This window comes from Tiliqua scincoides, chromosome 2, assembly GCF_035046505.1.
Source record: "Tiliqua scincoides isolate rTilSci1 chromosome 2, rTilSci1.hap2, whole genome shotgun sequence".
Taxonomy (NCBI): Eukaryota; Metazoa; Chordata; class Lepidosauria; order Squamata; family Scincidae; genus Tiliqua; species Tiliqua scincoides.
This window is the reverse complement of record NC_089822.1, coordinates 181474184-181498086: the sequence shown is the minus strand read 5'-3', so window position 1 is coordinate 181498086 and position 23903 is coordinate 181474184. Positions and strand designations below refer to the sequence as shown.

Below are 23903 nucleotides of genomic sequence, written 5' to 3'. Positions count from 1 at the left end.
CAAGGGGGAAAGGAGGTGATAATCGCTGCCATTTACTTTCTTTCACATGCTCGAGGGGGGGAGGGGAGGAGTGAAGCCTGCAGAGAGAATGATTGATGGATTGTCAGCCCTTTCTCGCATTTAAATGACTGTTTTCCTTTAATTTTAAGGGTATTTCTCATCAACCTCATCAGAAAAAAATGTGGATCCCCCCCATGAAAAATCAGTGGATAATTAGGTTATACCTATAATCACTTGCATGACTGTTTCTCTACAACAGTAAAAAGCAGTTTTTTTAAACTGTGATTTTAAAGGGGTGCGTTTTTCCCTTTCTCCACAAATCAGCACATTCCTTCTCATTTGCAGTGGCCATTCATGTTGAGTCAAATCTATGTATAAAAAATCTGTGTATAACAAGGTTGGACCTGTATTAAGTTTTAACATGGATGCTTGTATACTTACTGCTTGTTAATCTCAATATAAATATTTTGATTCGAAAAAGTGCCTTTGACATTCACCTTTGTTCCACTTGAATATCCCTTGTAGCATTTTTTTTTTTAAATAAAGAGAAGCCTTCCAATTTATTTCTTTTTGGATAGTGCTTCTTTATATCAAGTCAGCAACAGAGATAAAGGCAAGAATTGCTCTGATGTCTACAACACTTGATCTCCCCTAGGAGCCTAAAGAAGAAGAAATGACTGAAGAAGAAAAGGCAGCTCAGAAAGCTAAACCAGTAGCTACTACCCCAATTCCTGGTACCCCATGGTATGTAGGTTTTTCACCTCAAATTGTTAAGGTAACTTATCAGAAGATATTTTAATTACCCCAAAGGTATCTCTGTGCAGTTTAATATGGTATTCAGGATTGGGCTAGCAAGAGTGGGAAGAGAGATGGGAAGTGCCTTCTCCTATTTGTGTATCTGCTCCATCTTTGTTCTTGTCACCTCTGTCTGTGCTAAAATAGAGGGGAAGTGGTTTGAGGTCCCACGTACATGCTCCTCTCCCAGTAGCTGCCACCTTGGCCTCTTCTTTGGAGGAATGGGAGCCTTCAGCCAAGCCACCTACTCTCTGGCTCATTGGGCTTCCACTGATTTTTTTTTAAAGTCCAGTGCTGCAAACCATACATGTCCTGTTGATACTTTCCTCTCATGAGACTTCTGGCTACAAAAATCCTGGACTCTGGCATCCACATTACCCTGACAACAAGGCTACCAAAGCAGCTGCTCCTGAAAGGTGCTATACAGTTGGTGGGAACCCCAGATATCAGTAAGAATTGAACGGAAATTGTTACCGTAAATTTAATTATTGTATTGATAGCTACATGTGCGCTGGTTTGCATAAATAGTAGAAGTATTGGCAATAGCGTGATTGGGGGGGGTCACAGCACTAAGTTTTTGCAGGTGCGTGAACGCGCTTGTGCAAGCTGCCCCCCTTCAGAGCCATTCCAGGTGGTGAGAGCAAAATGGAGGCATTGCCTCTGCTACTGGGCATTGGGACTTCCTTGGTTCAAATACTGCTTCTGCCATTAACACAGGCTATTGTTTTCTATGAAAGAAAGATTTGTGAGTTGTGACTATTTCTACATAGTTTATGTCTCATGGGCATTACGCATTATCTGATAGAATACAGTACAGCCTAGATTTTATGGTTCTTCCTAGGTGTGTGGTGTGGACTGGTGATGAACGGGTTTTCTTTTACAATCCTACCACTCGTCTCTCTATGTGGGACCGACCTGATGACCTTATAGGAAGAGCTGATGTAGACAAAATTATTCAGGAACCTCCTCACAAAAAAGGAATGGATGATGGAAAAAAACTAAGTAAGTGTCAAACCATTGTTTTTCTAATGTTTTCATCAGAATGTTGTAACTTTGAATATATTCTCACAGGTTCCATTTTCATATGCTCATTTGAAGCACGATATGCAATACAAGTATAGAGCTAAAGTGGGTATTGATTAATGTGCAATTGTGGGGACTGAGACTCCACTAAATTAAACTGATTTTGTTCATTGGAGTAGGTTTCATCAGCATATTTAAGTAAAATGAGAGTTTATGCTCTCTTAGGAAATCCATATTCTCATTACTTGTTTCCCAGTGGTTTCAGTTCAGTTCAGTTTTATTATGGTCACCGACCAGCATAAAAATAACAATACATTCATAGTATACAACTGAACATACATACGACCCATCACAGCATCCTAACATAGGCTCTTGACAATATAATATACTAAAAATAGATCTAAGTCTAGATAAGACTAAGTTTGGTCTTTTTATTGTGGATTGAACTGAGTACAGTAACTGAGGAAGGTACTTCTGGAAGTCTTCTAGTCCATAGTGAATTAAAAACTTATTCAGAATATAAATACTTCTCTATGAGCAACCTGGAAGGCCACAATCCACCCTCTCCTCCTCACATTAACTGCAGCGGCCAAAAATTTAGCCACCCTCTGCATTGCCTCTGGATTTGCATTTGATAGAAGAGAATGACTATAATCTTAACCTGGGCATTTGGTGAGCTCTTCTAACAGTAGGGAGATAAGGGATAACCGTATATCCTTATAAAAACACAATCCAGCAAAACATGACTGGTGTTTTCTGGTTGGTTTGCCCCACAAGGACACAGTCGCTCTAAAAATGGGACCTTCCGAAAGCGTCCTTCCACTACAGCTGAGGGCAAACTATCACACCGCCCCAATGTAAACGCCTTTCTGTGGCTTGGGATTTCCAACTGGAAAAGATAGGGAGCTGGGGCAGCTATATATCTGAGCTCCTCCTTGATACAAAACTTCCCAGTGGTTTAAAAGTGAATACTCTTCAATCCTGAGGCAGAGAATTGGGAAGGAGCACCTTCCCAATGCCGATGTTTATTCTACCTCCTTTACAGAAAGTTTCAGACCAGCCTTCTTTTGTTTGTGTGAAACTTGAAACTGAGGACAGGAAGAAGACAAAAGTAAAAAGTGTTTGATCCATGAGAATTTCTTCTTGTCTGGTATTAAAAGGATCTGCTGTGACCTTTGACCATGAAAGTTTCTGTGGTTAGTTAAGGTTTTGGAACTAGTCCAGGAGTGTCAAGCTATAGTGGGCCAAATAGTATTCATGGCACTTACTGAGTGATGGAAGTGACATCATTAACCAGGAAGTGATGTAATTAAGCAGATTATGGGCAGAAATGAGTTGTCACATAGAAACTCATTAGCTGCAAATGACAGAAGAGAAAGTCTGGTCTTGATCATAATTTCAAGGTATGAGAATGCCCAACATGCTTGGGAGAGCTCAATAATCATGCAGTCTGCCCTTTTAGCAGTTCCACTTCTGCTGCAGCATCACTTCACAGCTGAGCAGCTGTGAGATGGTCTGCGAAGTGATGCCCTGGCAGAAGCAGCGCTGATGAAAGGACGGCTCACTTGTTAACTGGGCTCTCCCAGCACTTTGGCAGCATCTCCCTCTCTCATCTTTCTTGGTCTACCCCTTAACTTGTAGTGTTCCTTGCCTTCTGAGGCCTCCTTCCATTTCTCCCTTCCAGAGCCTTGCAGAAGTGATGCTGCTAAAAGGGCAGCACTGGGAGAGCCCAGTTGTAATGGAGAGCAGATAAAGAGCTTCTGGAGGGTGCATTTAGCCTGAGGGCCTCATGTTTGGCACCCCTGAACTAGATGGTGCACACCTGACCCCATTGTGTGTGTCTTTTCTAGTCCCTGCCCCGACTGTGGGGTGTCAGCCTATAGTATGGTTCTGAAATCATTGGGAGGAGGTGGTAGGGTAAGAAACCTGGTAGAAGCTTTATGTCTTTATATTGGGATTATTTATAATGTGATATAGTCTGTTATCAGTCTGCTGATCTCTTCCTCTGTGAGCCATGTGGGTAAGTTTAATTACTCAGATAGTAGCATTGGTATTCACTGCCCCCCACCCCCAGCACAGGGTTAGTAGCAACTATCTCAAAGATGCCTTGATCTGGTTGGCAGAACCCTATTATCAACAGCTATATCAAATACATGAAAAGAAGATACTGTAGAAGTTTTCCTCAGAGGCTTCATTATTGCATGTGTGTGTTTTTTACAATTAAACACACTCCTCCTGTGGTTAGGATCCTAATTTTGTGGTCCCTGAATATTGACATCTTATAGCTTGTTATCTTTTCGGAAAGTGGTGGGTGAGGAGAACCCCCCCCTCCATTTTTACTGATTTGAGCAGAATGGGTAAATCACTTATTTCTCATTCTTCGCTCCGTCAATGTCTATTTAGGAGATGGAGCTTTGAGCCAGGTAGTCTCTGATTAACAATGCAGTTATGTAAAGTAAGTTTCATTGAATTCAGTTGAGCTTACTTCCATGGAACTACAGGTTCACACTCTTCAGTCATGAGTTAGTTCAAGGGCTTTAGTTCATCTGTGTTTCACCCTCTGCTTTTTTTTTTTATTTGATAGATCGTTCTATGGAGATTAGATTGATAGTAGAAATTACTGATATATTCTATGAATTGGATCCAAATATGACGGGGATTCTCAAACTGTGGCATCACGATGCCCCACCCTGTGGATGTCTGCCTTTACCCCTTTAAGGGGTAGGGAGTGGGGAATGCAGCAATCCAATCCCCAGGATCACGCTGTGTTTGGAGCGTGTCAGGGGCTTGGCTTTCCTTTCCTTTCACGACATAGCTGCAGCCTCCCAGGGGTGCAAGCCATGGAGAATGAAAAAATAACTATTGCAACCCACTTCTGATTTGCGACCACAAAATTGGAAGTGGTTCACAATAGTTATTTTTTCATTCTCTGAGGCTTGTTGAGCCCTGTGGAGGCTTTCGTGGGGATAACCGCACTCCCAGGAGCCTGCTGCTATATGATGTAAGTAAAGGAAAGCCCCTACCCCCTTACAGCGGCACAGTCCTGGGGATTGTGTCGCTGCATTCCCCCCTCCCCTGCTAATACTTACTTAGAAGAAGTTTTACTCCTGAGAAGTTTGAAAACCCCTGAAATATGCCTTGTGCAGGCAAAAAAGAACTTGTACAAGGCATCTGCCCCTCTCAGTATCATCTTTCTTCATGCCCTGGCCTTCATACTCCATCCCATGCTATTTTGGACGGTCTCTGGACAATAAAGAGCAGATTTGGGAGCTGTGCAAGGGCTGCAGTGGGAACCAAGAGTCCAATTTGGCAAGCAGAACTCTTGCAATATTTCAGATACAATCCTGTACTTATGAATACTTGGAATACCATGAGGGGTGATTTTGTTATCATTCACTATGACTCTTTTTGCCATAATTGTCTGTGATCTTGACCTTAAATCTTAAAAGACAATTACAGGTGTGCGTCCCTTAACGACTTTCTAAGCAGTGACAGGTCGCATGTGTGATGGTCACCGCTAGTCAGGAGGTTGCATCCCCCAAGCCTCTGAAGTTGAGGGGAGCTCTGCTCCCCTTGCCTCTGGAGGCTTTTCTGAGCCTTACAGAGGCAGCGTGCATCTGCGCACTGCCTCTGAAAGGCTCAGAATGCCCCAATTGCATGAGAGACATGATTTCCAGTCTCCCAGAGGAAACCAGAAGTTTCGCCTCTCATGTGATTCATGCATTCTGAGCCTCCAGAGGTGAGGGGAGTGGAGCATCAAGCCCTGCTTCGCATAGCGTCAAGCCCAGCTTGATGACAGGGATACGGGTCCACATCCCTGTTGTTAAATGGCACACGACTCGTATAAGTGCTTAATGAAGAGCCTTGTTCTTTTCTCTCCCCCTCCCATCCCAAATTGTAGCTTTGCAGTTCCAACTTTCTAGGAGACCTGACATCCAAAGTGCACCTATCAGGGCTGAGGCTCTTTAAGCTTTCCATACATGATGCAGAGCCAGAGGTTTTTGTTTGTTTTTTTTAAATTAAATGGCATCAGAGTCCTTCTGTGTTACAAATGCGCAATCAAGCGTCTTGTCCACTTTTGATAGTGCATGAACTGTGGCTCAATTTAGACATGACAAACCCTGGTTTGCTGTCCCATCTGAATTTAGCTTCTAACTGATGTGTATTAAGTTTTGCAAGCTGTGTTAGAGTTGAAGAATGTTTGTTTTTATCTTTGTGTTAATTGGAGGCATGTATTATTGATTGAATATTATACTTTCTTTGATCTTGAGAAACTGATGTTTCTCCACTGAGTGCCTCTGTTTCTTTTGAAAGTAACCTGAAGTACATTTTTTAGAACTTTATTGGGAGATAGGCAGAAATAAGTGGTAATGTTTGTCTGAGCTGTTCCTACAAGGTTGTTAACAAAAACCTCTCTTTCAGTAAAAGAAGACCATGAAATGTTAGACGAAACCAATGATGATGAGCCTATTAAAGCAAAGAAGCGGAAGTAAGTTTAAAAAGTGCTATAATTTTTTGTTCCTGTGAAGTTTGTTTTATTAATCCCTATTCATACATTCCTTCCAACATACTTTGTTTTGAGCAAATGAAGCATTTCAAAACGAAGTAGAACTTGACTGTGCGGGTGAACCATCTTCTGTGAAAATGTAATTAATAAAATTATTCTTGTGGTAACCTTCTATGTTTAGTGCAGAGGTTCCCAAACTCTCAGGGCTGTGAGAGTGTGGCTGTCTGAAACTTGCGATCCTGTGAACCCCTGTGCAGGCCTCCCCACACCTCAAAATGGCTGAGAATAGATGAAAAAAACAATAAGAACATAAGAACAGCCCCACTGGATCAGGCCATAGGCCCATCTAGTCCAGCTTCCTGTAGCTCACAGCGGCCCACCAAATGCCCCAGGGAGCACACTAGATAACAAGAGACCTCATCCTGGTGTCCTCCCTTGCATCTGGCATTTGCACCGAAAAACCAGAAGTAGCTTTTTTTTTTTTTTTTTTTTTGCTATTTTTAGCAATTTAGAGGTGCGGGGAGGCCTGCAGAGGGGGTTGCTGGCTCCACAGACCCTCAGGAGAGCAATATTGCTCCCGAGGTAAGTGTATAAAAACCCCTTTGTTCTAGCAGCAGCGCAATTGTAGCAATTGCCTCACTGCTGTCTCTATTGCCCAACCACTTAAGGGGCAGCAACAGGGGTCCCCTGGCTGGGGCATCATGACACCCCAGTTTGGGAACCTCTGGTTTAATGCAGGGCTTTCCAGACTCTGGCCAATGGGCTGGATCATAACCCTGCCTAATCCCCTATCCATGAGCAGTACTCACTGTTCAGCCGAAGTACCACATTGCCCTCCATTGCTGTACAATTGCATATGCCCGGGTGTCCTTCTGCATAGCCTGCTGGGACACTGGGCAATAGATGTGACTGCCCAGAGCATCCCTGTACACAATGGAGGGCAATAAGACGTGGCATTCCAGCAGAAAGGTAAGCTCCAGCTGGGACAAGAAGGATTTTTTCCGGGATGTAGCAGTCTCCAGTTTGGAGACTGCTGGTTCCCTGTAGAGGAAGGGCATTCCGTTAAACTGGGGAATGACCTTTCGCCAGCAGAGATAGGGTCGAACGTTAAACGGCTTTTCCTCTGCACGGAGAGACCGTAAAGTCAGTTATGATTCAGTGAGCTAAGACTAAGAACATAAGAACAGCCCCACTGGATCAGGCCATAGGCCCATTTAGTCCAGCTTCCTGTATCTCACAGCAGCCCACCAAATGCCCCAGGGAGCACACCAGATAACAAGGGACCTGCATCCTGGTGCCCTCCCGTGCATCTGACATAGCCCATTTCTAAAATCAGGAGGTTGCACATCATGGCTTGTAACCTGTAATGGATTTTTCCTCCAGAAACTTGTCCAATCTCCTTTTAAAGGCATCCAGGCCAGATGCTGTCAACACATCCTGAGGCAAGGAGTTCCACAGACCAACCACATGCTGAGTAAAGAAATATTTTCTTTTGTCTGTCCTAACTCTCCCAACACTCAATTTTAGTGGATGTCCCCTGGTGTTATGTGAGAGTGTAAAGAGCATCTCTCTATCCACTTTATCCTTCCTGCGCATAATTTTGTATGTCTTAATCATGTCCCCCCTCAGGCACCTCTTTTCTAGGCTAAAGAGGCCCAAACGCCGTAGCCTTTCCTCATAAGGAAGGTGTCCCAGCCCAGTAATCATCTTAGTTGCTCTCTTTTGCACCTTTTCCATTTCCACTATTTCCTTTTTGAGATGCGGCGACCAGAACTGGACACAGTACTCTAGGTGTAGCCTTACCATCGATTTGTACAACAGCATTATAATATTAGCGGTTTTGTTCTCAATACCGTTTCTAATGATCCCAAGCATAGAATTGGCCTTCTTTACTGCTGCTGCACGTTGGGTCAACACTTTCATCAATCTGTTCACCACCACCCCAAGATCTCTCTCCTGATCTGTTACAGACAGCTCAGAACCCATCAGCCTATATGTGAAGTTTTGATTTTTTGCCCCCGTGTGCATGACTTTACACTTACATTGAAACGCATCTGCCATTTTGCTGCCCCTTCTGCCAGTTTGGAGAGATCCTTCTGGAGCTCTTCACAATCACTTCTGGTCTTCACCAGTCGGAAAAGTTTGGTGTCGTCTGCAAACTTAGCCACCTCACTGCTTACTCCTGTCTCCAGGTCATTTATGAAGAGGTTGAAAAGCACCGGTCCCAGGACAGATCCTTGGGGCACACCGCTTTTCACCTCTCTCCATTGTGAAAATTGCCCATTGACACGCACTCTCTGTTTCCTGGCCTTCAACCAGGTCTCAGTCCAGGAGAGGACCTGTCCTCTAATTCCCTGCCTGTGGAGTTTTTTCAGTAGCCTTTGGTGAGGGACTGTGTCGAACGCCTTCTGAAAGTCCAGTTATATAATGTCCATGGGTTCTCCTGCATTCACGTGCCTGTTGACCTTTTCAAAGAATTCTAAAAGGTTCGTGAGGCAAGACTTACCCTTATAGAAGCCATGCTGTTTCTCCCTCAGCAAGGCTTGGTCGTCTATGTGTTTTGAGATTCTATCTTTGATGAGGCATTCCACCATCTTTTCCGGTATAGATGTTAGGCTGACAGGCCTATAGTTTCCCGGGTCCCCCCTCCTTCCCCTTTTAAAGATCAGCATGACATTTGCTATCCTCCAATCCTCTGGCACTGTGGCTGTTTTGAGGGACAAGTTGCATATTTTAGTCAAGAGATCAGCAACTTCACGAACCTTATAGAATTCTTTGGATTTGCCTGATGGGGCTCTTGGTTGGCAACCTTCAGTCTCAAGACTGTGGTATAAGCCTACAGCACCTGGTATTCCCAGGTGGTCTCCCATCCAAGTACTAACCAGGCCTGACTCTGCTTAGCTTCCAAGATCAGAAAAGATTGGGCATGTGCAGGACAATGACTGTGCTAAATTGCCCTGGCTGGCTGGGAAGGGACCCTTCCTAGGTTCTTACCCTCTTAATTCAGTTCTCTTAGGCTGGACTGTTTTTTAACCTCAAGCTGCTTTTTATTTGAGTTTAAACTGCACTGGTTTAAGAGTTTTGGGAGCTTGGCAGAACTGACACACTAAGGTTTAAATCCTGTTTTGCCCTGTTCATAAAATAGATACCAAGTGTGCTTTCTCCCTCTATTACCCTCTTCTTTGTTTAGTTTGGGCTCTAGCTCCCTATCTAAATTATAACTCCTGCTTTTATTAAGTGTGCTTTATTTATTTATTTATCTCACCTAGATCCTGTGTCCCAATTTACTGAACCTTTAGATTATGTTCTAACTTAGATTAAGTTTAACTTGGGTTAAGTAAAGGATTAATTTAAACAAAGTAGAAAAACTTGCTTTCCACTTTATCCTCCTATGTTTTATTTGCTTTTCCAAGTGCCTGTACCTTGGGCCCTTACTCATGAGTAGGACTCTGCTCCTGCTCAGAGTAGACCTATGTACACACGTATTTATTTTTATTGCCCTCACCTAGCTCCTGTGCCCCAACTTGCTGGACCTTAGACTCCTTCCCTCTGGTTAGATTAGGTGCTAACTTAGGTAAAGCTTAGGTAAAGCTAAACTAAAGGTAAAGCTAAATTTCAATGCTGATTTAAGGTTAGAAGACAAAGAGTTAGAAAGAGTACACTTACCTTCTCATTGTCCTCCTCCTCACAACTCAGAGAGTCCTCCCTCTCCTTCTCCAGAAGTCAGAGGTCCTCTTGCCTTCTCCTCACACAGAGGCTAAACTCGCGATGCCTCACTTGGCACTTTGTTCCCAAGGCACTTGGTTCCCCAGAGGCCACACACGCTTCTGCAGAGACTACATGCTGATGTTGTCCAAATCAGGCTTTCTGTGGCATATTGCTCTGGGTATCTTCCAGTCCACCATAAGTAGTGGAATAGGTATGGAAGCTGCATCCACAGTGGGAGACAGGTCAAGTTTCTCACAAATCTGGATGTAGTAGAAATACAGAAGCTAAACACCATAACCAGCATGCTATGTCAAGGATCTTTTCCCCGCACCCTGCCAGCCATTCAGCACTTTGATTTGCATATGCCTTGAAGCAGCAATAGATTTCATGTGGCTGTGGCCTGATAGTCTGAAATCCCAATAGCCTGAAATCCCATTATATTACATCTGGAAAAGAAATGTACTGAACTTCCATCGCCTATTCTGAGATGAGTAGGTGGGAGGGTCATCTAGATTCTTGTTTGAATTCTGAGAGTTCTCATGATAACAATGCGTTGGGTAGGCCAGCCCATAATAGCATGAAGGCCCAAATCCTAACCAACTTTCCAGCTTTGACATAGCACATGTCCCATTGGCACAGCAGCATCCTGCAGTAGGGGGGGCAGTCACAGAGGCCTCCTCAAGGTAAGGGCCTATCTGAACACTTTATTGTTTCTGTTAAGATAACAAGATACTGTTTTCCTCCCTATCATATGAAGTAAAGTTGTTCATTTATGAAAAGTCGGAGGCTGTATCTGAGTATGGAGATATGATTTATTTCCAAGGGGCATCCTACAAATGCCTTCTTGGTTCTTTATGCCAAGAAAAGATTTATGAGATTGAAGTGTAATAATACGTTCTTTGTTCTCCTCCCCCCACTTTGTTCTCCTCCCCCACCCCAAACTGACTCAATTGCCAGGAATTTTTAAACGAGCAGTGAAAACTTACTTTTTTCAATTGGTTTTCGGCAGCTTATGCCTCTATTTTTCTCGGCTTTCAGTCTTTGAAACTACTAAATAATAACTATATAACGAGTGACTCCTGATTCTTGTTTTAATTGTTTAAAATTGGGATTGTTTCAAGAATGTCATAAACCACCCTGATGGTTTCCTGTAGTGATGGAAGGGTGGGATATTATAAAATTTATATCCCATCCTTCCATCACTACAGGTAACAATGAGGGTGGTTTTCAACATTCTTAAAATAGTACAGATTTAAGGGTTGTCAAATTAAAATGTCTCTTCATGCATTCATATTTATATGTAATTATACTTTTCACAGTACAGGGGGCGCCATATCTGCGGATCAGGTCTGCCTCCCACGCACGCTCCCCTCACTTCCAGCAGACCTTCTGAACTCAGCAGTGGTTGTGGACATCTGGGCTCAGACTGAGCTTTAGAACTCAAATCATGTGACTTCTGGTTTCACAGAGAAACCAGAATTGTCTGTTGTAATGCCGTATAAATCATTAGGAGGCCCAGCAAAGCCCTCCAGTGGGGCCCCCTGGACTGCAGAGATGGGCATTCACCTGTATCCATGGTTTCAGCTATTCGCGGGGGTTTCCAGCCCAGAACCCCTGCGAATAAAGGGGCCATCCAATTAGAGGCAATGTAACATTAACAACAACAACAACAACAACAATAATAATAATAATACAGGTATTTCTATACCGCCTTTCTTGGTCCTCAGATTTCTCCTCGGACTTTATTCAAGGCGGTTTACATAGGCAAGCTAATTTAATCCCCGTAGGGATTTTTACAATTTGAAAGAAGGTTCTGTCTTTCAAGAAACCACAACATTCAGATGTTTCTTTCTGATCTGGTTGCAACATTCTGGCCTCCATCCTCCCACGCTCAGAGCAGATGGAATAACTCGGCTCAGCTTGTCAGCTGCTTCAAGGTCGAGGCCAGTGGCCTCGAACTGGCGACCTGTGGATGTTATCTTCAGGCAAATGGAGGCTCTACCCTCTAGACCAGACCTCCTGCCCTAACATTCTCTTTGTAGGCATAACTTCATATGCCTGATGGAAATCTAAGGGTTTAAGAACCTGCCCTATTTTATTCAGCATTTTTGAAATAAGATTTGTTCAGTGTTTGCATTTTGAAATCACCTATTCTGTGCTGAGCACAGAATAGCCTTCATAATTCTGTTTTTAAAGTAGAAATTGATCAAATTTGTGAGTGTCCCTTGTATGTCTCTGAACTACTGTATCATATTCAAATTATAATTATTTGTATACTCAAGAAATTAATTTCTTGAAACTTTGTTCAAGCTTTAATTCAGTGGCAGGTCCGCCACTGCTTTAATTGGGATTCTCAAAGTCAGTTTAGGAGCATGTCTGGTTTAATTTTAATATGGGATGGTGATCACACATAATTTTGAAATAGGTGTTAGGTAGGGGAACTTATTACAAGAGGATATGTGCTTAATTGATTTCCATTACTACCACCTTAAAACTAGGTTTAGAAAGTATGTGAATATGAAGAATGAGATTTCCTTCCATACAGTGTCTTTTGTAGTCATAATGTGGTTAATCTTCATAGAATTGGATTATATGTTGGCAACTAGATAAGCTAGTTGGATAACTCACCCATCCGTGTGGTGGTTACGGGGTGTCTTGCATGTTGAACTAATAAAATAGACAGGTTTTATTAGTGTTCAACCACACAGTGGATGGGGGGAAAAATCATTTGAATCCACTATGAATGTATATTCCTGAAATAATGTGAAATCACTGATTTGTTAATTGTAGTGTGTGCTCTTTATGGTATCACTTCATCTTTGTAGGAAAGAGGATAACAAAGACATTGATTCAGATAAAGAAGCTGCCATGGAAGCTGAAATTAAAGCTGCTCGAGAGAGAGCCATTGTTCCTCTGGAGGCTCGAATGAAACAATTCAAGGACATGCTGCTAGAAAGAGGGGTCAGAACCTATTCATGTATTAATTAATGTAGAACTTTGTGAATTATTTCTTTTGTAGTTATCATTAATTATCACACACACATTCTTGAATTAGATTACAAAAACATCAGGACTTGAACAACATTTGCTTCTTGTGATTTCATTTACACTGGGTTACATTTTAAATGCTTCATACAAATGGAAGGCTCTTCTCTGCATAATTGTGGGTTTTTTTTGCTAATCTCTCCATATCCCTGCAGCCCCCTCCCCTCTTCCCACACTCCCTAAATAGTTCCATTGCAAAGGTCCTTTGGTCTTCAGCAACAGATTTTGGGCCCTCGCAAGTGGTTGCTGTGTTGAGGGTTAGCTGTGGAAACTTGCATGTGTGAGCTTCTTTCTACTCGCACATCTCTGGATACAACTCATTGAAATTTAGCTGTGTAATGAAAAACTTGATTAGTAATGAATATATTCATATGCTGTCTCTTTGTTTAACAAGAAATGTTGGCATATTGTCAAGTTTTAAATGGCTTTTAGTTACATCCTAATAAGATACTCTAGTCTTGTCTGGGGTGCATGTTAAAGAACTTCCAGGCTCTGATACATTTGATTGACTTGTGTGTTCAAATGAAAATGTGACGAAGAACTGACCAAAACCTATGCACAAATTCAGTAAATAACAACCTGAAGTATTGCCCTGTCCAAGCATTGAAGTTGCACAGTGTGGGGACTGCCTGTTACAACCATAGAAGAGGATCTGATAAGTCACTTAATTTAGCATAAAATGTTAACTTGGGCTGTTCTATATGTAGCCCCCAACCTTACAACCCTTTCTTTTCTATGGTGAACAACCATTACATTTTTTGTGAAATATTGGAAGCCTTCATTGTTAATCTTTAAAATTTTTAGTTCTTTTTTTTAAGTGCCCAAAAATCAATTCCTGTGCAAACCCCTCAAGCTTATGACCAGGAGGGGGAGGCTCGGATCATTTAGAAAACGAGCTGTGAAGGCATAGGAAGTTAGAATACAGAACTTCAAGGCTGTCCTTTGATGTAGTGATTTTTAAATGTCACACAGTAGTGCTTATTTTAATGAGTAATTAGGTATGTGTTCTGTGTAATTATGTAGACGTTTTCAGAGCCAATTAGTGTGGAAACTTACCATGCTGACCTCCTGCAGTTCATCATCTATTAGTGATGAAACTACTGTAAGGATTTCAGTTATGGCTCCTTTCTAACAGATGTCCTGTAGATTTCAAGCAAAATTGCATAACCTGCATGTGTCTGAGTGAATTTAATTGCCAGGAAAATCAGTACTTAAATTTTTTTTTTATTTCTTAAGGTTTCGGCTTTTTCTACTTGGGAGAAGGAGCTACACAAGATAGTTTTTGATCCCCGCTACTTACTGCTTAACCCTAAAGAAAGGAAACAGGTAAAAGAAATGTCCACCGCGATAATTACATGTGTGTGTATATAATTCTTAAAGTATGAATATTTGTATTATTTAAAAAATCAGTCAATAGAAGCTGAATTTTGAAGTTTCTTTGAAACCACTGAAGCTTTTGAAACATTATAATGCTATCTAATTTATCCAGCTGGCCTTGGGAATGACCAGTATTATTTTACAAGAAATACAGAAATTGTATTTATAGGTAGGTCTCAATAACCACTTACATCTCCTTTACAGTTAATATGCAGTGTCAGAAAAGAGGGCTCTTACCCTTGGTTTGCAGATACTTTTATAGGATCTTTCTGACTTTAGTAGAGATGCACGTGGCATCATTAGCACAGGCAACAACTTTAGTAGTTCTCTCTTTCCATGTCACTCTGTTCGAAATAGACTTGGTGCCTGCTTAGCTGCCATCACATAGCTCAAAGAATGTGTTACAGGTGTCCCCCATGTCTTTGAGGGATACATTGTCATCCTCTGCAGATACCAAAATGATGGATAAAAGCAAACCCTATACTTAACAGTACTGTGACATCATGCAAGCCCTTCCTGTTAGTGTTGTTTTTCATTTTTCTTTTTTTGTAGCCGTTCCTGTTACAGAACACTGGAAGAGGAATGTGAGAAGAAGTCAGCCTGAACGCTAGAGGAAGGAGACTAACGGAATGCTAACAGGAAGCAGAAAGCTTCCCTTCTCTAGCAGTCAGGCTGATTGCTTCTCACATTCCTCCTCTAGCATTCTGTAACAGGAAGGGCTACAAATGAAGAGCACTGAAAAGAAAGACATAAGTAATGAGCATGCGGGGGGCTGAGATAAATGAAATCATGGATACGGGATCCTTGGTTACAGGGGGACGCTTGTCTAATGAAGACTTCTGTGAGGCTAGAAAATGCATAAGTGTTGTTGGGTCACATCCCATCTAGTACTTTTGTTGTCAGGACCGCTCTTCTGGGTTGTAATTGCTTTGACCTAGTGCAGTGTTCCCAAAACTGTGGGTCACAACCCATCAGTGTCATAACCTGATTGTTGGTGGGTCATGAAACTGACAAGCTTGATAGCTGTCAAGGAAAACACATTGAACCATATGAAAAGCGAAATTGAGCCACACAGGCACGTTTACTTAGGAGTAGGCAAATGTGCCTTTGTTCCGCTCGAAGGCCAGGCAAAGGAGTACACAGGGCCACCAGCTTGGGCCTGATCTGATTAATGTGGAATGATGAAAGTGGAACTTATTAAATGCTCCAGAACAGTGTTTCTCAAACTTTTAGGAAGCTTTCCTCCCTCAGTAAGTCTTTGTGGGGGAGGGGCTAGGGCAGTGATGCAATTCCCAGGATTAGGTAGCTGAGGGGGTGCTTTCCACTTACTTTATGTAGGTAGGGCTGCAGCAGGGTTTTCAGAGTTACTGAGCGGCTCAGGTTGTTGCCAAACAGCTTCTGTTGTTTTTATTACCGACATCTCATAGCTGCACCTGCTTCAAAGCCCAAACCAAGCCTGTTCATAAGTTGGATGTTCATAACTCAAACATCTGTGACCTTTTTGTACTCTATTTTATAAAAATTGTTTGTAATTGTTTATAACAGTTTTCTCCCAATGGTAAAGATACAGAACAGTATCCCAACTAACTGCCATCATCAGATACTCCCTTCATGAATGGAAGGAGCATTCCACTTGAGCAGGAAAGACCACCTTTGCTTTGGAGCATTAGTCATAGTGCTATCCACTGTGCACACATTAATGTAGCCCCTTATATATTATTATATTCCTACAGATAATGAACTTTATAGATAGCAAAAGGGCCATAATGTTTATTTTTAATTATGCTCAGTCACAGGCACAGGGCAATTAACAAACATAAAAATAAATTATAAAATACACTGTACCAAAAGTAACTGTTAAAACAAGAGAGACCTTCACTGATAAAAAATGGCCAGCAGACTGAGGCAAAGAGGCAAAGAAGGAAGGCCCATAGCCAGGGAGACAGACCAGGGACAGACTACATTTGCTCCCAGTGTGGAAGGGATTGTCACTCCCGGATTGGCCTTTTCAGCCACACTAGATGCTGTTCCAGAACCACCATTCAGAGCGCAATACCAGAGTCTTCCAAGACTGAAGGTTGCCAACCAAAAAATGTGCCAGAGTCAAAAAGTTTGAGTACTTGAACAGATAAGCGCACTCTATGCAGTCAAAAGCTTTTTTGGCATTGCTAAATTTACATACAATCCTAGCCTCACTTTGTTGGCTCTGGCGCAGCAGCCGCTGCACCAGCTTAGAGTGTCGCAAACGTGTTGTAAAACACATTTGTAACAACTCATGAGTTAGCTGTGCCAGTAGGAAGGCCTGCACAGTTTTGCCAGTGCTAAATTCGAAGCTGTGGTGATTGGAGCAGGTAAGAGCTGTTCTCTGTGGTGCAGGGATAGGGGGAGAGAGGGACAGGGCAGGGAGAGGTTGTTTCTGGACGTAGGTAGGACCAGTGAAGCAGGCTTATGTTGTATCCTATGCCCCCTTCTTGAGCCTTCCCCCCCCCACACACAGGCTTTTTGGAGTTGCATTAGCTATTTAGCTGGCGCAGATCCGAGTAGCCCCATTGGGCAGGCTGGGGCTTTACATGGGGTAAGGGGACAGATGTCCCCGTACACAAGTAGATGTCCAACGTCCTCCTAACCATTCTGGTTTCAGAGTGGGTCATGTGGCCCTGTTGTGCCAGCGCTATTTAGGATTGGGTTGTCTATTATGGTTCCAATTTTCTACCAGTTTATATAATTACAGTCTTCCTTACATTGTAAACCATCCTTCTCTTATTAATAAATCTTGTTGATCTTACATCTACATGTGCTTATAAATATTTGATTTTAGCTAAAATTGCAGTGACAGTTTTATAATCGCAAGTTAACAAAAAAATTGATTGGTATGAAGAAAATGAATCTAAATCTGCATCTGGTTGGGTAGTAACTTTCTATTTTTGCTGTCCTCCTTCTATTGGAATTTTCCCCTTGCTCACACTAGTGTTCATACTAGTTCAACTGTTTCTGCTAGAAAGGCCTTATAAACTCTAATGAAAAACCATCTATTCCTGAAGCTTTTTCAATTGTGGTATTCTCCATTATATTACTTGCTTGAGAGATTTTTGATCTTGTTTTTCCCTCATGCCTAGCTCACTGGTTTTAAACCTGTGGTCCATGGACTACAGGTGGTACACAAGACCCTGAGAAGTGATCAGTGAGTTCTCAGAAAAAAATCACCTTTGTTTACTTCCAGCGTCTTGCCAAGCAAGCTTTTCCCCAAGGATCACCACAGAGGGTGGAGAACGGACTGCCCACAGCCATCCGTTCTCCACCCTTTCTGGTAGTTCTTATTAGAGCACTCACTTGGAAGACGCTTCCCCACAGACAACCAGAGAGAGCAGAGAATGGATCACTCACAGCCACAGTCAACAACAAAAACAACAACTTGTATATCTTCTCTATAAATAATAAATCTCCAATACATTTTGTATGCAGGGGGTCGGGGGGTTGCATGTGGTCCACGATCATTCCAGTTTTTTGCCTCAGTGGTCCACAGGCTCCTAAAGGTTGGGAATCATTGCTTTAGTTAGTGCTGTAATCTTAAGGAAGTTTAATAGCTGAAGAAAAGCCTGTATGTATTTTGTTTCGAATTATAACCATTGCTATGCTTCAGATATTCTTCAAATTACTTTAGTAGATCCCCATTGTTTAAGGCAAATACCTTCTCCCAAGTGAGTAGATTCAGTCCTCAGTCATTTTGTTATAAAGTTGATGAGAGGGAAAAAAATTGATTCCTGGCCGGGGCCACTGTCTGTGTGGTTTATACATTCTCCCCAAGTCTGTCTGGAAAGCTCACATTTTCTCCAGTCCGGAAAGCTCACATTTTTTTTAGTGTTTAATATTAGATATGTTTTGAATCATTATTTAGAAATTTAGTCATGTTTTTGTGACCAGAAATTAGTTTCCAAGAACCTATCAACAACTTTAAGTGAGGACTTGCTGAATTTCTTAGAGTATCTTCTGCGGTATTTTTGTAGGTATTTGATCAGTATGTTAAAACGAGGGCAGAAGAAGAGCGTAAAGAAAAGAAAAACAAAATAATGCAAGCCAAGGAAGATTTCAAGAAAATGATGGAAGAGGCAAAGATTAATCCCAGGTAATAATATTTTCTCCCATTTATGTTTATATATCATTTTCAGATGATGTGGTGCTAGCTCATCAGCAAACTTTTGTGTTGCTGGCACTATTCCTTTCAATGATTTTGATTCACTAGAAACTCAATTGATTCCTCAGCAAGTTTGCTATGCTCAATTTAAATGAGAGTCTGTATTGACAGGCTATATGTACTCAGGAGGTGAGCTTTCCAAAATGCTCCACATGGTATGTAGGACTGATTTATTTGCCCTTAGTGGAAATTGTGTCCTATGAACAATCTGTGGCCTCATCAATCTTGAGTGACTATGGCGTATACTCGCATAGTTTTTTATACAAATATGGAGTACTGCAGAGACCTTGTGCTAGGTCAAAATTAAAGTAATAGTGATAGCAGATTTTTGTATAGCACTTTGAGTGTGCAGAGTGTTTCACATGTTATCTTGATGTAATCATTAAAGGCCACCTAGTGAATTCATGGTAGAGTTCAGATTTGAACCAGGGAATTTGTAGCTCTGTCTCTTGTCACTACACCTATTCTCAGTTATGGACTGGATCAGATGATATTTTTCCCCAGACTCATCCCATGCAATAACAGGTGTGCACACTCGTGCTGCACATGTGTCCTGGCTTCTCCTTTCCTGGGTACTTTTTCTAATGGGGGGGGGGTGTGGACCACTGTCTGCATGTGTTGCTAAACCTTTTTAAAAGTAGGTTTTGTAGCCTGTATGGAAGGATGGATCAGATGAACTTCCTTCCTCTGTGCAATTACAGAAAATATCTAGGAATGTAGGGGAGGAGCTAGGATGTGCATATTTGTGAGGAAAATATCATTTGAACTGGCCCTATAAGTTGCTTACCCACTTTACCAAACTACTTATTCAAATAACTCCAGCTATGAAAGACATGGATCCATAAGCCATTCCATAGCGAACAATAGGAAAATCCATTTGGAGTCTCTGTACTTGACTGCTGGGTTGCAGACTTTTATTGTTGATATTCTAATAGGTTTTTGCAGTTCATTTGCATTTTAGCAAGATGCAACTAATATACAAGTTGATACTATGTAATGACCATTGCATGTGACAAATTTATTTGCTTATTCCTTTCAGCCTAATTTGGCTTGGATTTATTTTGTTAATTTGCTTTAGTCCAGTGCCATGGTTTCAGTAAAATCCTGTGAAATGTACAAGACCAAGCCACTGCCACCCCCTTCTTTGGCTATTATGCTACTTTACTTGAATTAATTTGGGATCTGCAGATCCCAGTTATGTGATGAGCTTCCTTATTCAATAGGATAAATTTAATATTTGAGATGATTATAATACTGAGCTTGAAGAGAATTATTTTGTAATCATCTTAGTGATTTAGCCTCAAGTATTTCTGGTTGCTCTTTCTGCTCAATAGAAATGATTTTCTGTTTTCGTTTTAGTCCTCAATAAGTCAGGAATGTAGTCTCCAGGGGACCAACGTTTCTTATTAATTTCTAATTTCACTGTCTTTATCTAGGTTATGATGCCTTTTGGATGTTTGTACTCCTTGAAAATCATCTCTGTGTTTTATATGCTCAAGACTGTGTTGAGCCTTGCTTTTGCCACTCACATTCTTTAGTATAGGTTTACATTCACTTCCAATCAATTGAAAACACTACCAAATTCTTCTCTTGTTTTAATTTACCCTACAGCAACAGTAGGCGGGATTTTCCATGTCTAATTATTTCCATGCTGTGATGAAAACATTCGTAGGATTATAATGTCTCACGTAATCTTGGGGCCAGATTAGCATCAGATCTTGGAAAAAGCACAGTAGTGTTTTTTTTCGAGGTAAGTGGCAGTACTTTATCTACTGCACAGCTGAGATTTGGAATCTGGCCCTGGAGGTGAGAGTATTGTAAGCTTAGATGCTGCAGAAAGAAAGAGTGGAAAGCCCTGTGTACCCTACTGCCCTTGTTTACAGTATTAAAAGAATCTGGATTTTTGTGTTATGTCAGTTTCACTGTTAGCAAAGTTGGATGGCAAGTGAGTGATGGTTATTTCATGATTCATAGTTGACAGAGTAGGCTAGTAAGGGAACTCTTATACTACAGTATACTCTTATACTATGCTGTGTGTTGAAATGGTATTTAAAGGCACATAATTTTTTTTTATGTGCAAGGCATCTTTGAAAAATGTGCACTGTTTCATGGGCCTGAATCTGTGTTTATGAGGATACAGGTGTTCTGATGTTTAGTACATAGATGCAGCAACAAGAAGAAATGTGCTTTTGAATACATTTTCTAGTTGAGAAAGCGCTACCAAATCAGCACACTTGCCATTTTGTTACAGAACTACTTTTAGTGAATTTGCAGCCAAGCATGCTAAAGACTCGAGATTCAAAGCAATTGAAAAAATGAAAGACCGAGAGGCCTTGTTTAATGAGTTTATCACAGCAGCAAGAAAGAAGGAGAAAGAAGATTCGAAGACCAGAGGAGAGAAGGTAAGATTTTTAATAACTAGAGTGAAAGTAGTATGAGTGAGAAGCGTAGGAGAGGACCATTGCTGGTATTCCAAATTTCTACCACATTCCTATAATGGCTTTTTCCTACCTTTGTTTTTTATTAGTTGAAGCATTTTCCTACCTTTTTTGCTCTATTATATTTTTCTGTAAAATTATATTTTTTGAATAAATTGTTAAAGAAAATGTTTCAGATTTTATTTTTGTACATTTTTTTTTGTTAAAATAACATTCTGGTTTTTAAACATTTATGTTCTGAAGTTCAAAAGACTGACGCCTGTCTGTCTGGAAAATTCCCAGCAGACCACTAAATTACCCATCTTTGTCAGTGGAACAAATAAGATTTGAAAACTCTATGGGTACATTTTAAATAGTTGCTTTTACCTCTAAATGCTAACACTTCTGTGATTTTTTTAATCTTCTAGTAAACGTATTTTAGTATGACTGCTTATCAGAATTAAAGGTCAACTATGAAAAATTAATGAAGTCCAAATGTCATTTGTCTGCGCTGTCAGTACTGGAGACCAAGTGCACATTTCTGAAGCAGGCAAATGCTATGAAGTGTATTCAACAGTGTTAGCATCAGAATATGCATCAACTTTTTAAAGTGTCCTAGTATGTGGTGTGAATGAAGAAAAATATACGTCTGAAACCTAATCGTTTCTGGTAGCTTTGTTACTTTACATATCTATGCATGAGGCTAATGTAGGTGTAGGTAAAGGCATGTTAAATTTCATACAGAAGCCCTCTTGTAATATGGGAATGTAGAACATTCACAGTTGAAATGCAAACCTGCTAAAAATATTGACTGCATCTTCAAAAGAGAAATTTTCTTCGTGCTGCTTAACTGTTCAAGTTCCTTTTAATAGTAATGATATTTGGCTTATGTGTATTGATTTTTAGTGTTCAAATTGCTTCGCACAGTATATTGTTACACTCCTGACAAAGTAACAGTAAGGTAGCTCAGTACTGATTCCCATATTACAGATGGAAGGGAGAGTGGCTAGCCTCTCTCATATTACAGATATTACAACTGAGAGAAGGGAGAGTGGCTAGCCTAAGGCCACCAGACAAATTCATGGCAGAGGCATAAGGCATGACAGAGGCAGAAACTAGTATCTTCCTGATTCAGGGATCATCTCTTAGACTCTGTGCTACGTGTTCGATGTAGTCTCTCTATGCCATACCAGAATGATTAGTTTTTCAGATGTGAATATATGTAATTTTGAAACAATAATCTAAACCGTTATCTGTTTTAATTTGTAGTCATGGTTCAAATAATATTATTGTATCTTAGGCCTAATCAGAGTGAATAATTAATAAGTAAATTCTTTAAAATTGCATGAGCTACATCAAACAAGATTTTGTATTATTGTATTTATCTTTGCATTTGAAACTAATGATTTCTTTTCTCCCAAAGCCTCTTGTAACCATTTTATGTATTCTGTTTTGTAACAAGTGGATAGATTTTACAGTTTTGTGCTGTGCGGCCTGTCAATCAGTTCAGTCTGACAGCTTTCAATCACTGACACGCAAAGTATTATGGGATTCCCTAGTGAGGAAAGAATTGGTATCTCTGTGTGGTGACTTTAGCCTCCCGCAGTTCCGGTACTTTACATTTTTTCAGTTTTTTTCCTTGTGAAGTGATGAGAGTTGTGCCCAGAATGTGTAAACTGCAAAAAAAGGAGGGAAAGCCTCCTAAATACACAAAGTGTTTTCAAACTTATTTGCTTTTGCTGTGTTTCCACAACAACTTTAAAAAGTTAATTAAAAAATATGGCTAAAGTGTTAAGAAAAGCTTTCTCAGCCAGATCTTCAGAAGAGAATTTATGTAAGAATTGTATTATATTCCCACAAACCTTTAAAGTAAGGGTTCGAAACCTGGCACTTCTGATTAATTGTAAATTGCTATTTTGTAACTGTAGTTCACTTGTACAATGAAATTAAAGGGAGAAAATAGTCTAGAACTGGACAATGGTAAAAAGAGATCATACCTTACACCTCTTCTTGCCCATTGTCCCAGCCCTGGATTATTTTCTAGAGTTGCAAATTTTAGGGGTTGGAAGTCTTTCAAGTATTACTTCCCTTTTCACAGTCTGTTTTAAGGTCTAAAGGCCCAATCCTATCCAACTTTCCAGCTCTGGTGTAGCTACAATGAAGCCCTATAGTAAGGGAATGCATGTTCCCATACCTTGAGAAGCCCCCAGTGACTGCCCCTCAACCACAGGATGCAGTACACACCCCACTGACATACCAGCACTGGAAAATTGAATAGGATTGGGCCCTAAGTAAGCTGAATAATATCAGGTCAGTAACCTTTTATGTCCTGAGTAAACAACTTTTTTACTGACTTTTTTTTTTTTGCAGTACTTGAAGTTTTGTCTCTCAAGTATGAATGTGTGCAGTTAATAAAAAAATAAAATAAAATCAGACTAGGGCACCCATCTCTTTTTAAGACTGCAGCCAGGGCCTATTTAAAATACTCAGTTAAACACCATACAGCTGTATGGTTGTACTTTGTAGATTAGCATTTGTGTCCTTGTGTCATTTTCTGTTGTTCTTTTCATGAAGTCTTAAGGTTGAACAGATTTTAAGTGAAATGTGGTATTCACACAATCTGTATTAAAAGAGAAGTCTTGTGTGTTTCTTGAATCTTAGAATTATATGAGTTTGCAGAACTGATTTGACTTACCAAAGATGATGATGGAAGAGTAGTGAAAAGAAAGGAATTTTCTTTTGGCAGAAGAAGCAGCACTACACTGGGGGATTATGCTGCCTTTCAAGTTAGAACAAAGCTGTAGAAGAACAGTAGAAGTAGTTAGTTTCTACAGAGATA

At 40.8% G+C, this 23903-nt stretch overlaps 1 protein-coding gene across 5 annotated transcripts in view; it reads left to right on the top strand.

Moving 5' to 3' along the window:
* TCERG1 (transcription elongation regulator 1) overlaps window positions 1–23903 on the top strand; it is a 61399-nt gene that overhangs the window by 21683 nt on the left and 15813 nt on the right. For all 5 annotated transcript variants that reach the window (XM_066613716.1, XM_066613715.1, XM_066613717.1 and 2 more), the window contains 7 exons: window positions 656–744; window positions 1637–1797; window positions 6241–6307; window positions 12859–12994; window positions 14315–14404; window positions 18460–18578; window positions 20899–21049. In XM_066613716.1, the coding sequence (XP_066469813.1) occupies window positions 656–744; window positions 1637–1797; window positions 6241–6307; window positions 12859–12994; window positions 14315–14404; window positions 18460–18578; window positions 20899–21049 (813 nt within the window). The remainder of the gene's footprint in view (window positions 1–655; window positions 745–1636; window positions 1798–6240; window positions 6308–12858; window positions 12995–14314; window positions 14405–18459; window positions 18579–20898; window positions 21050–23903) is intronic.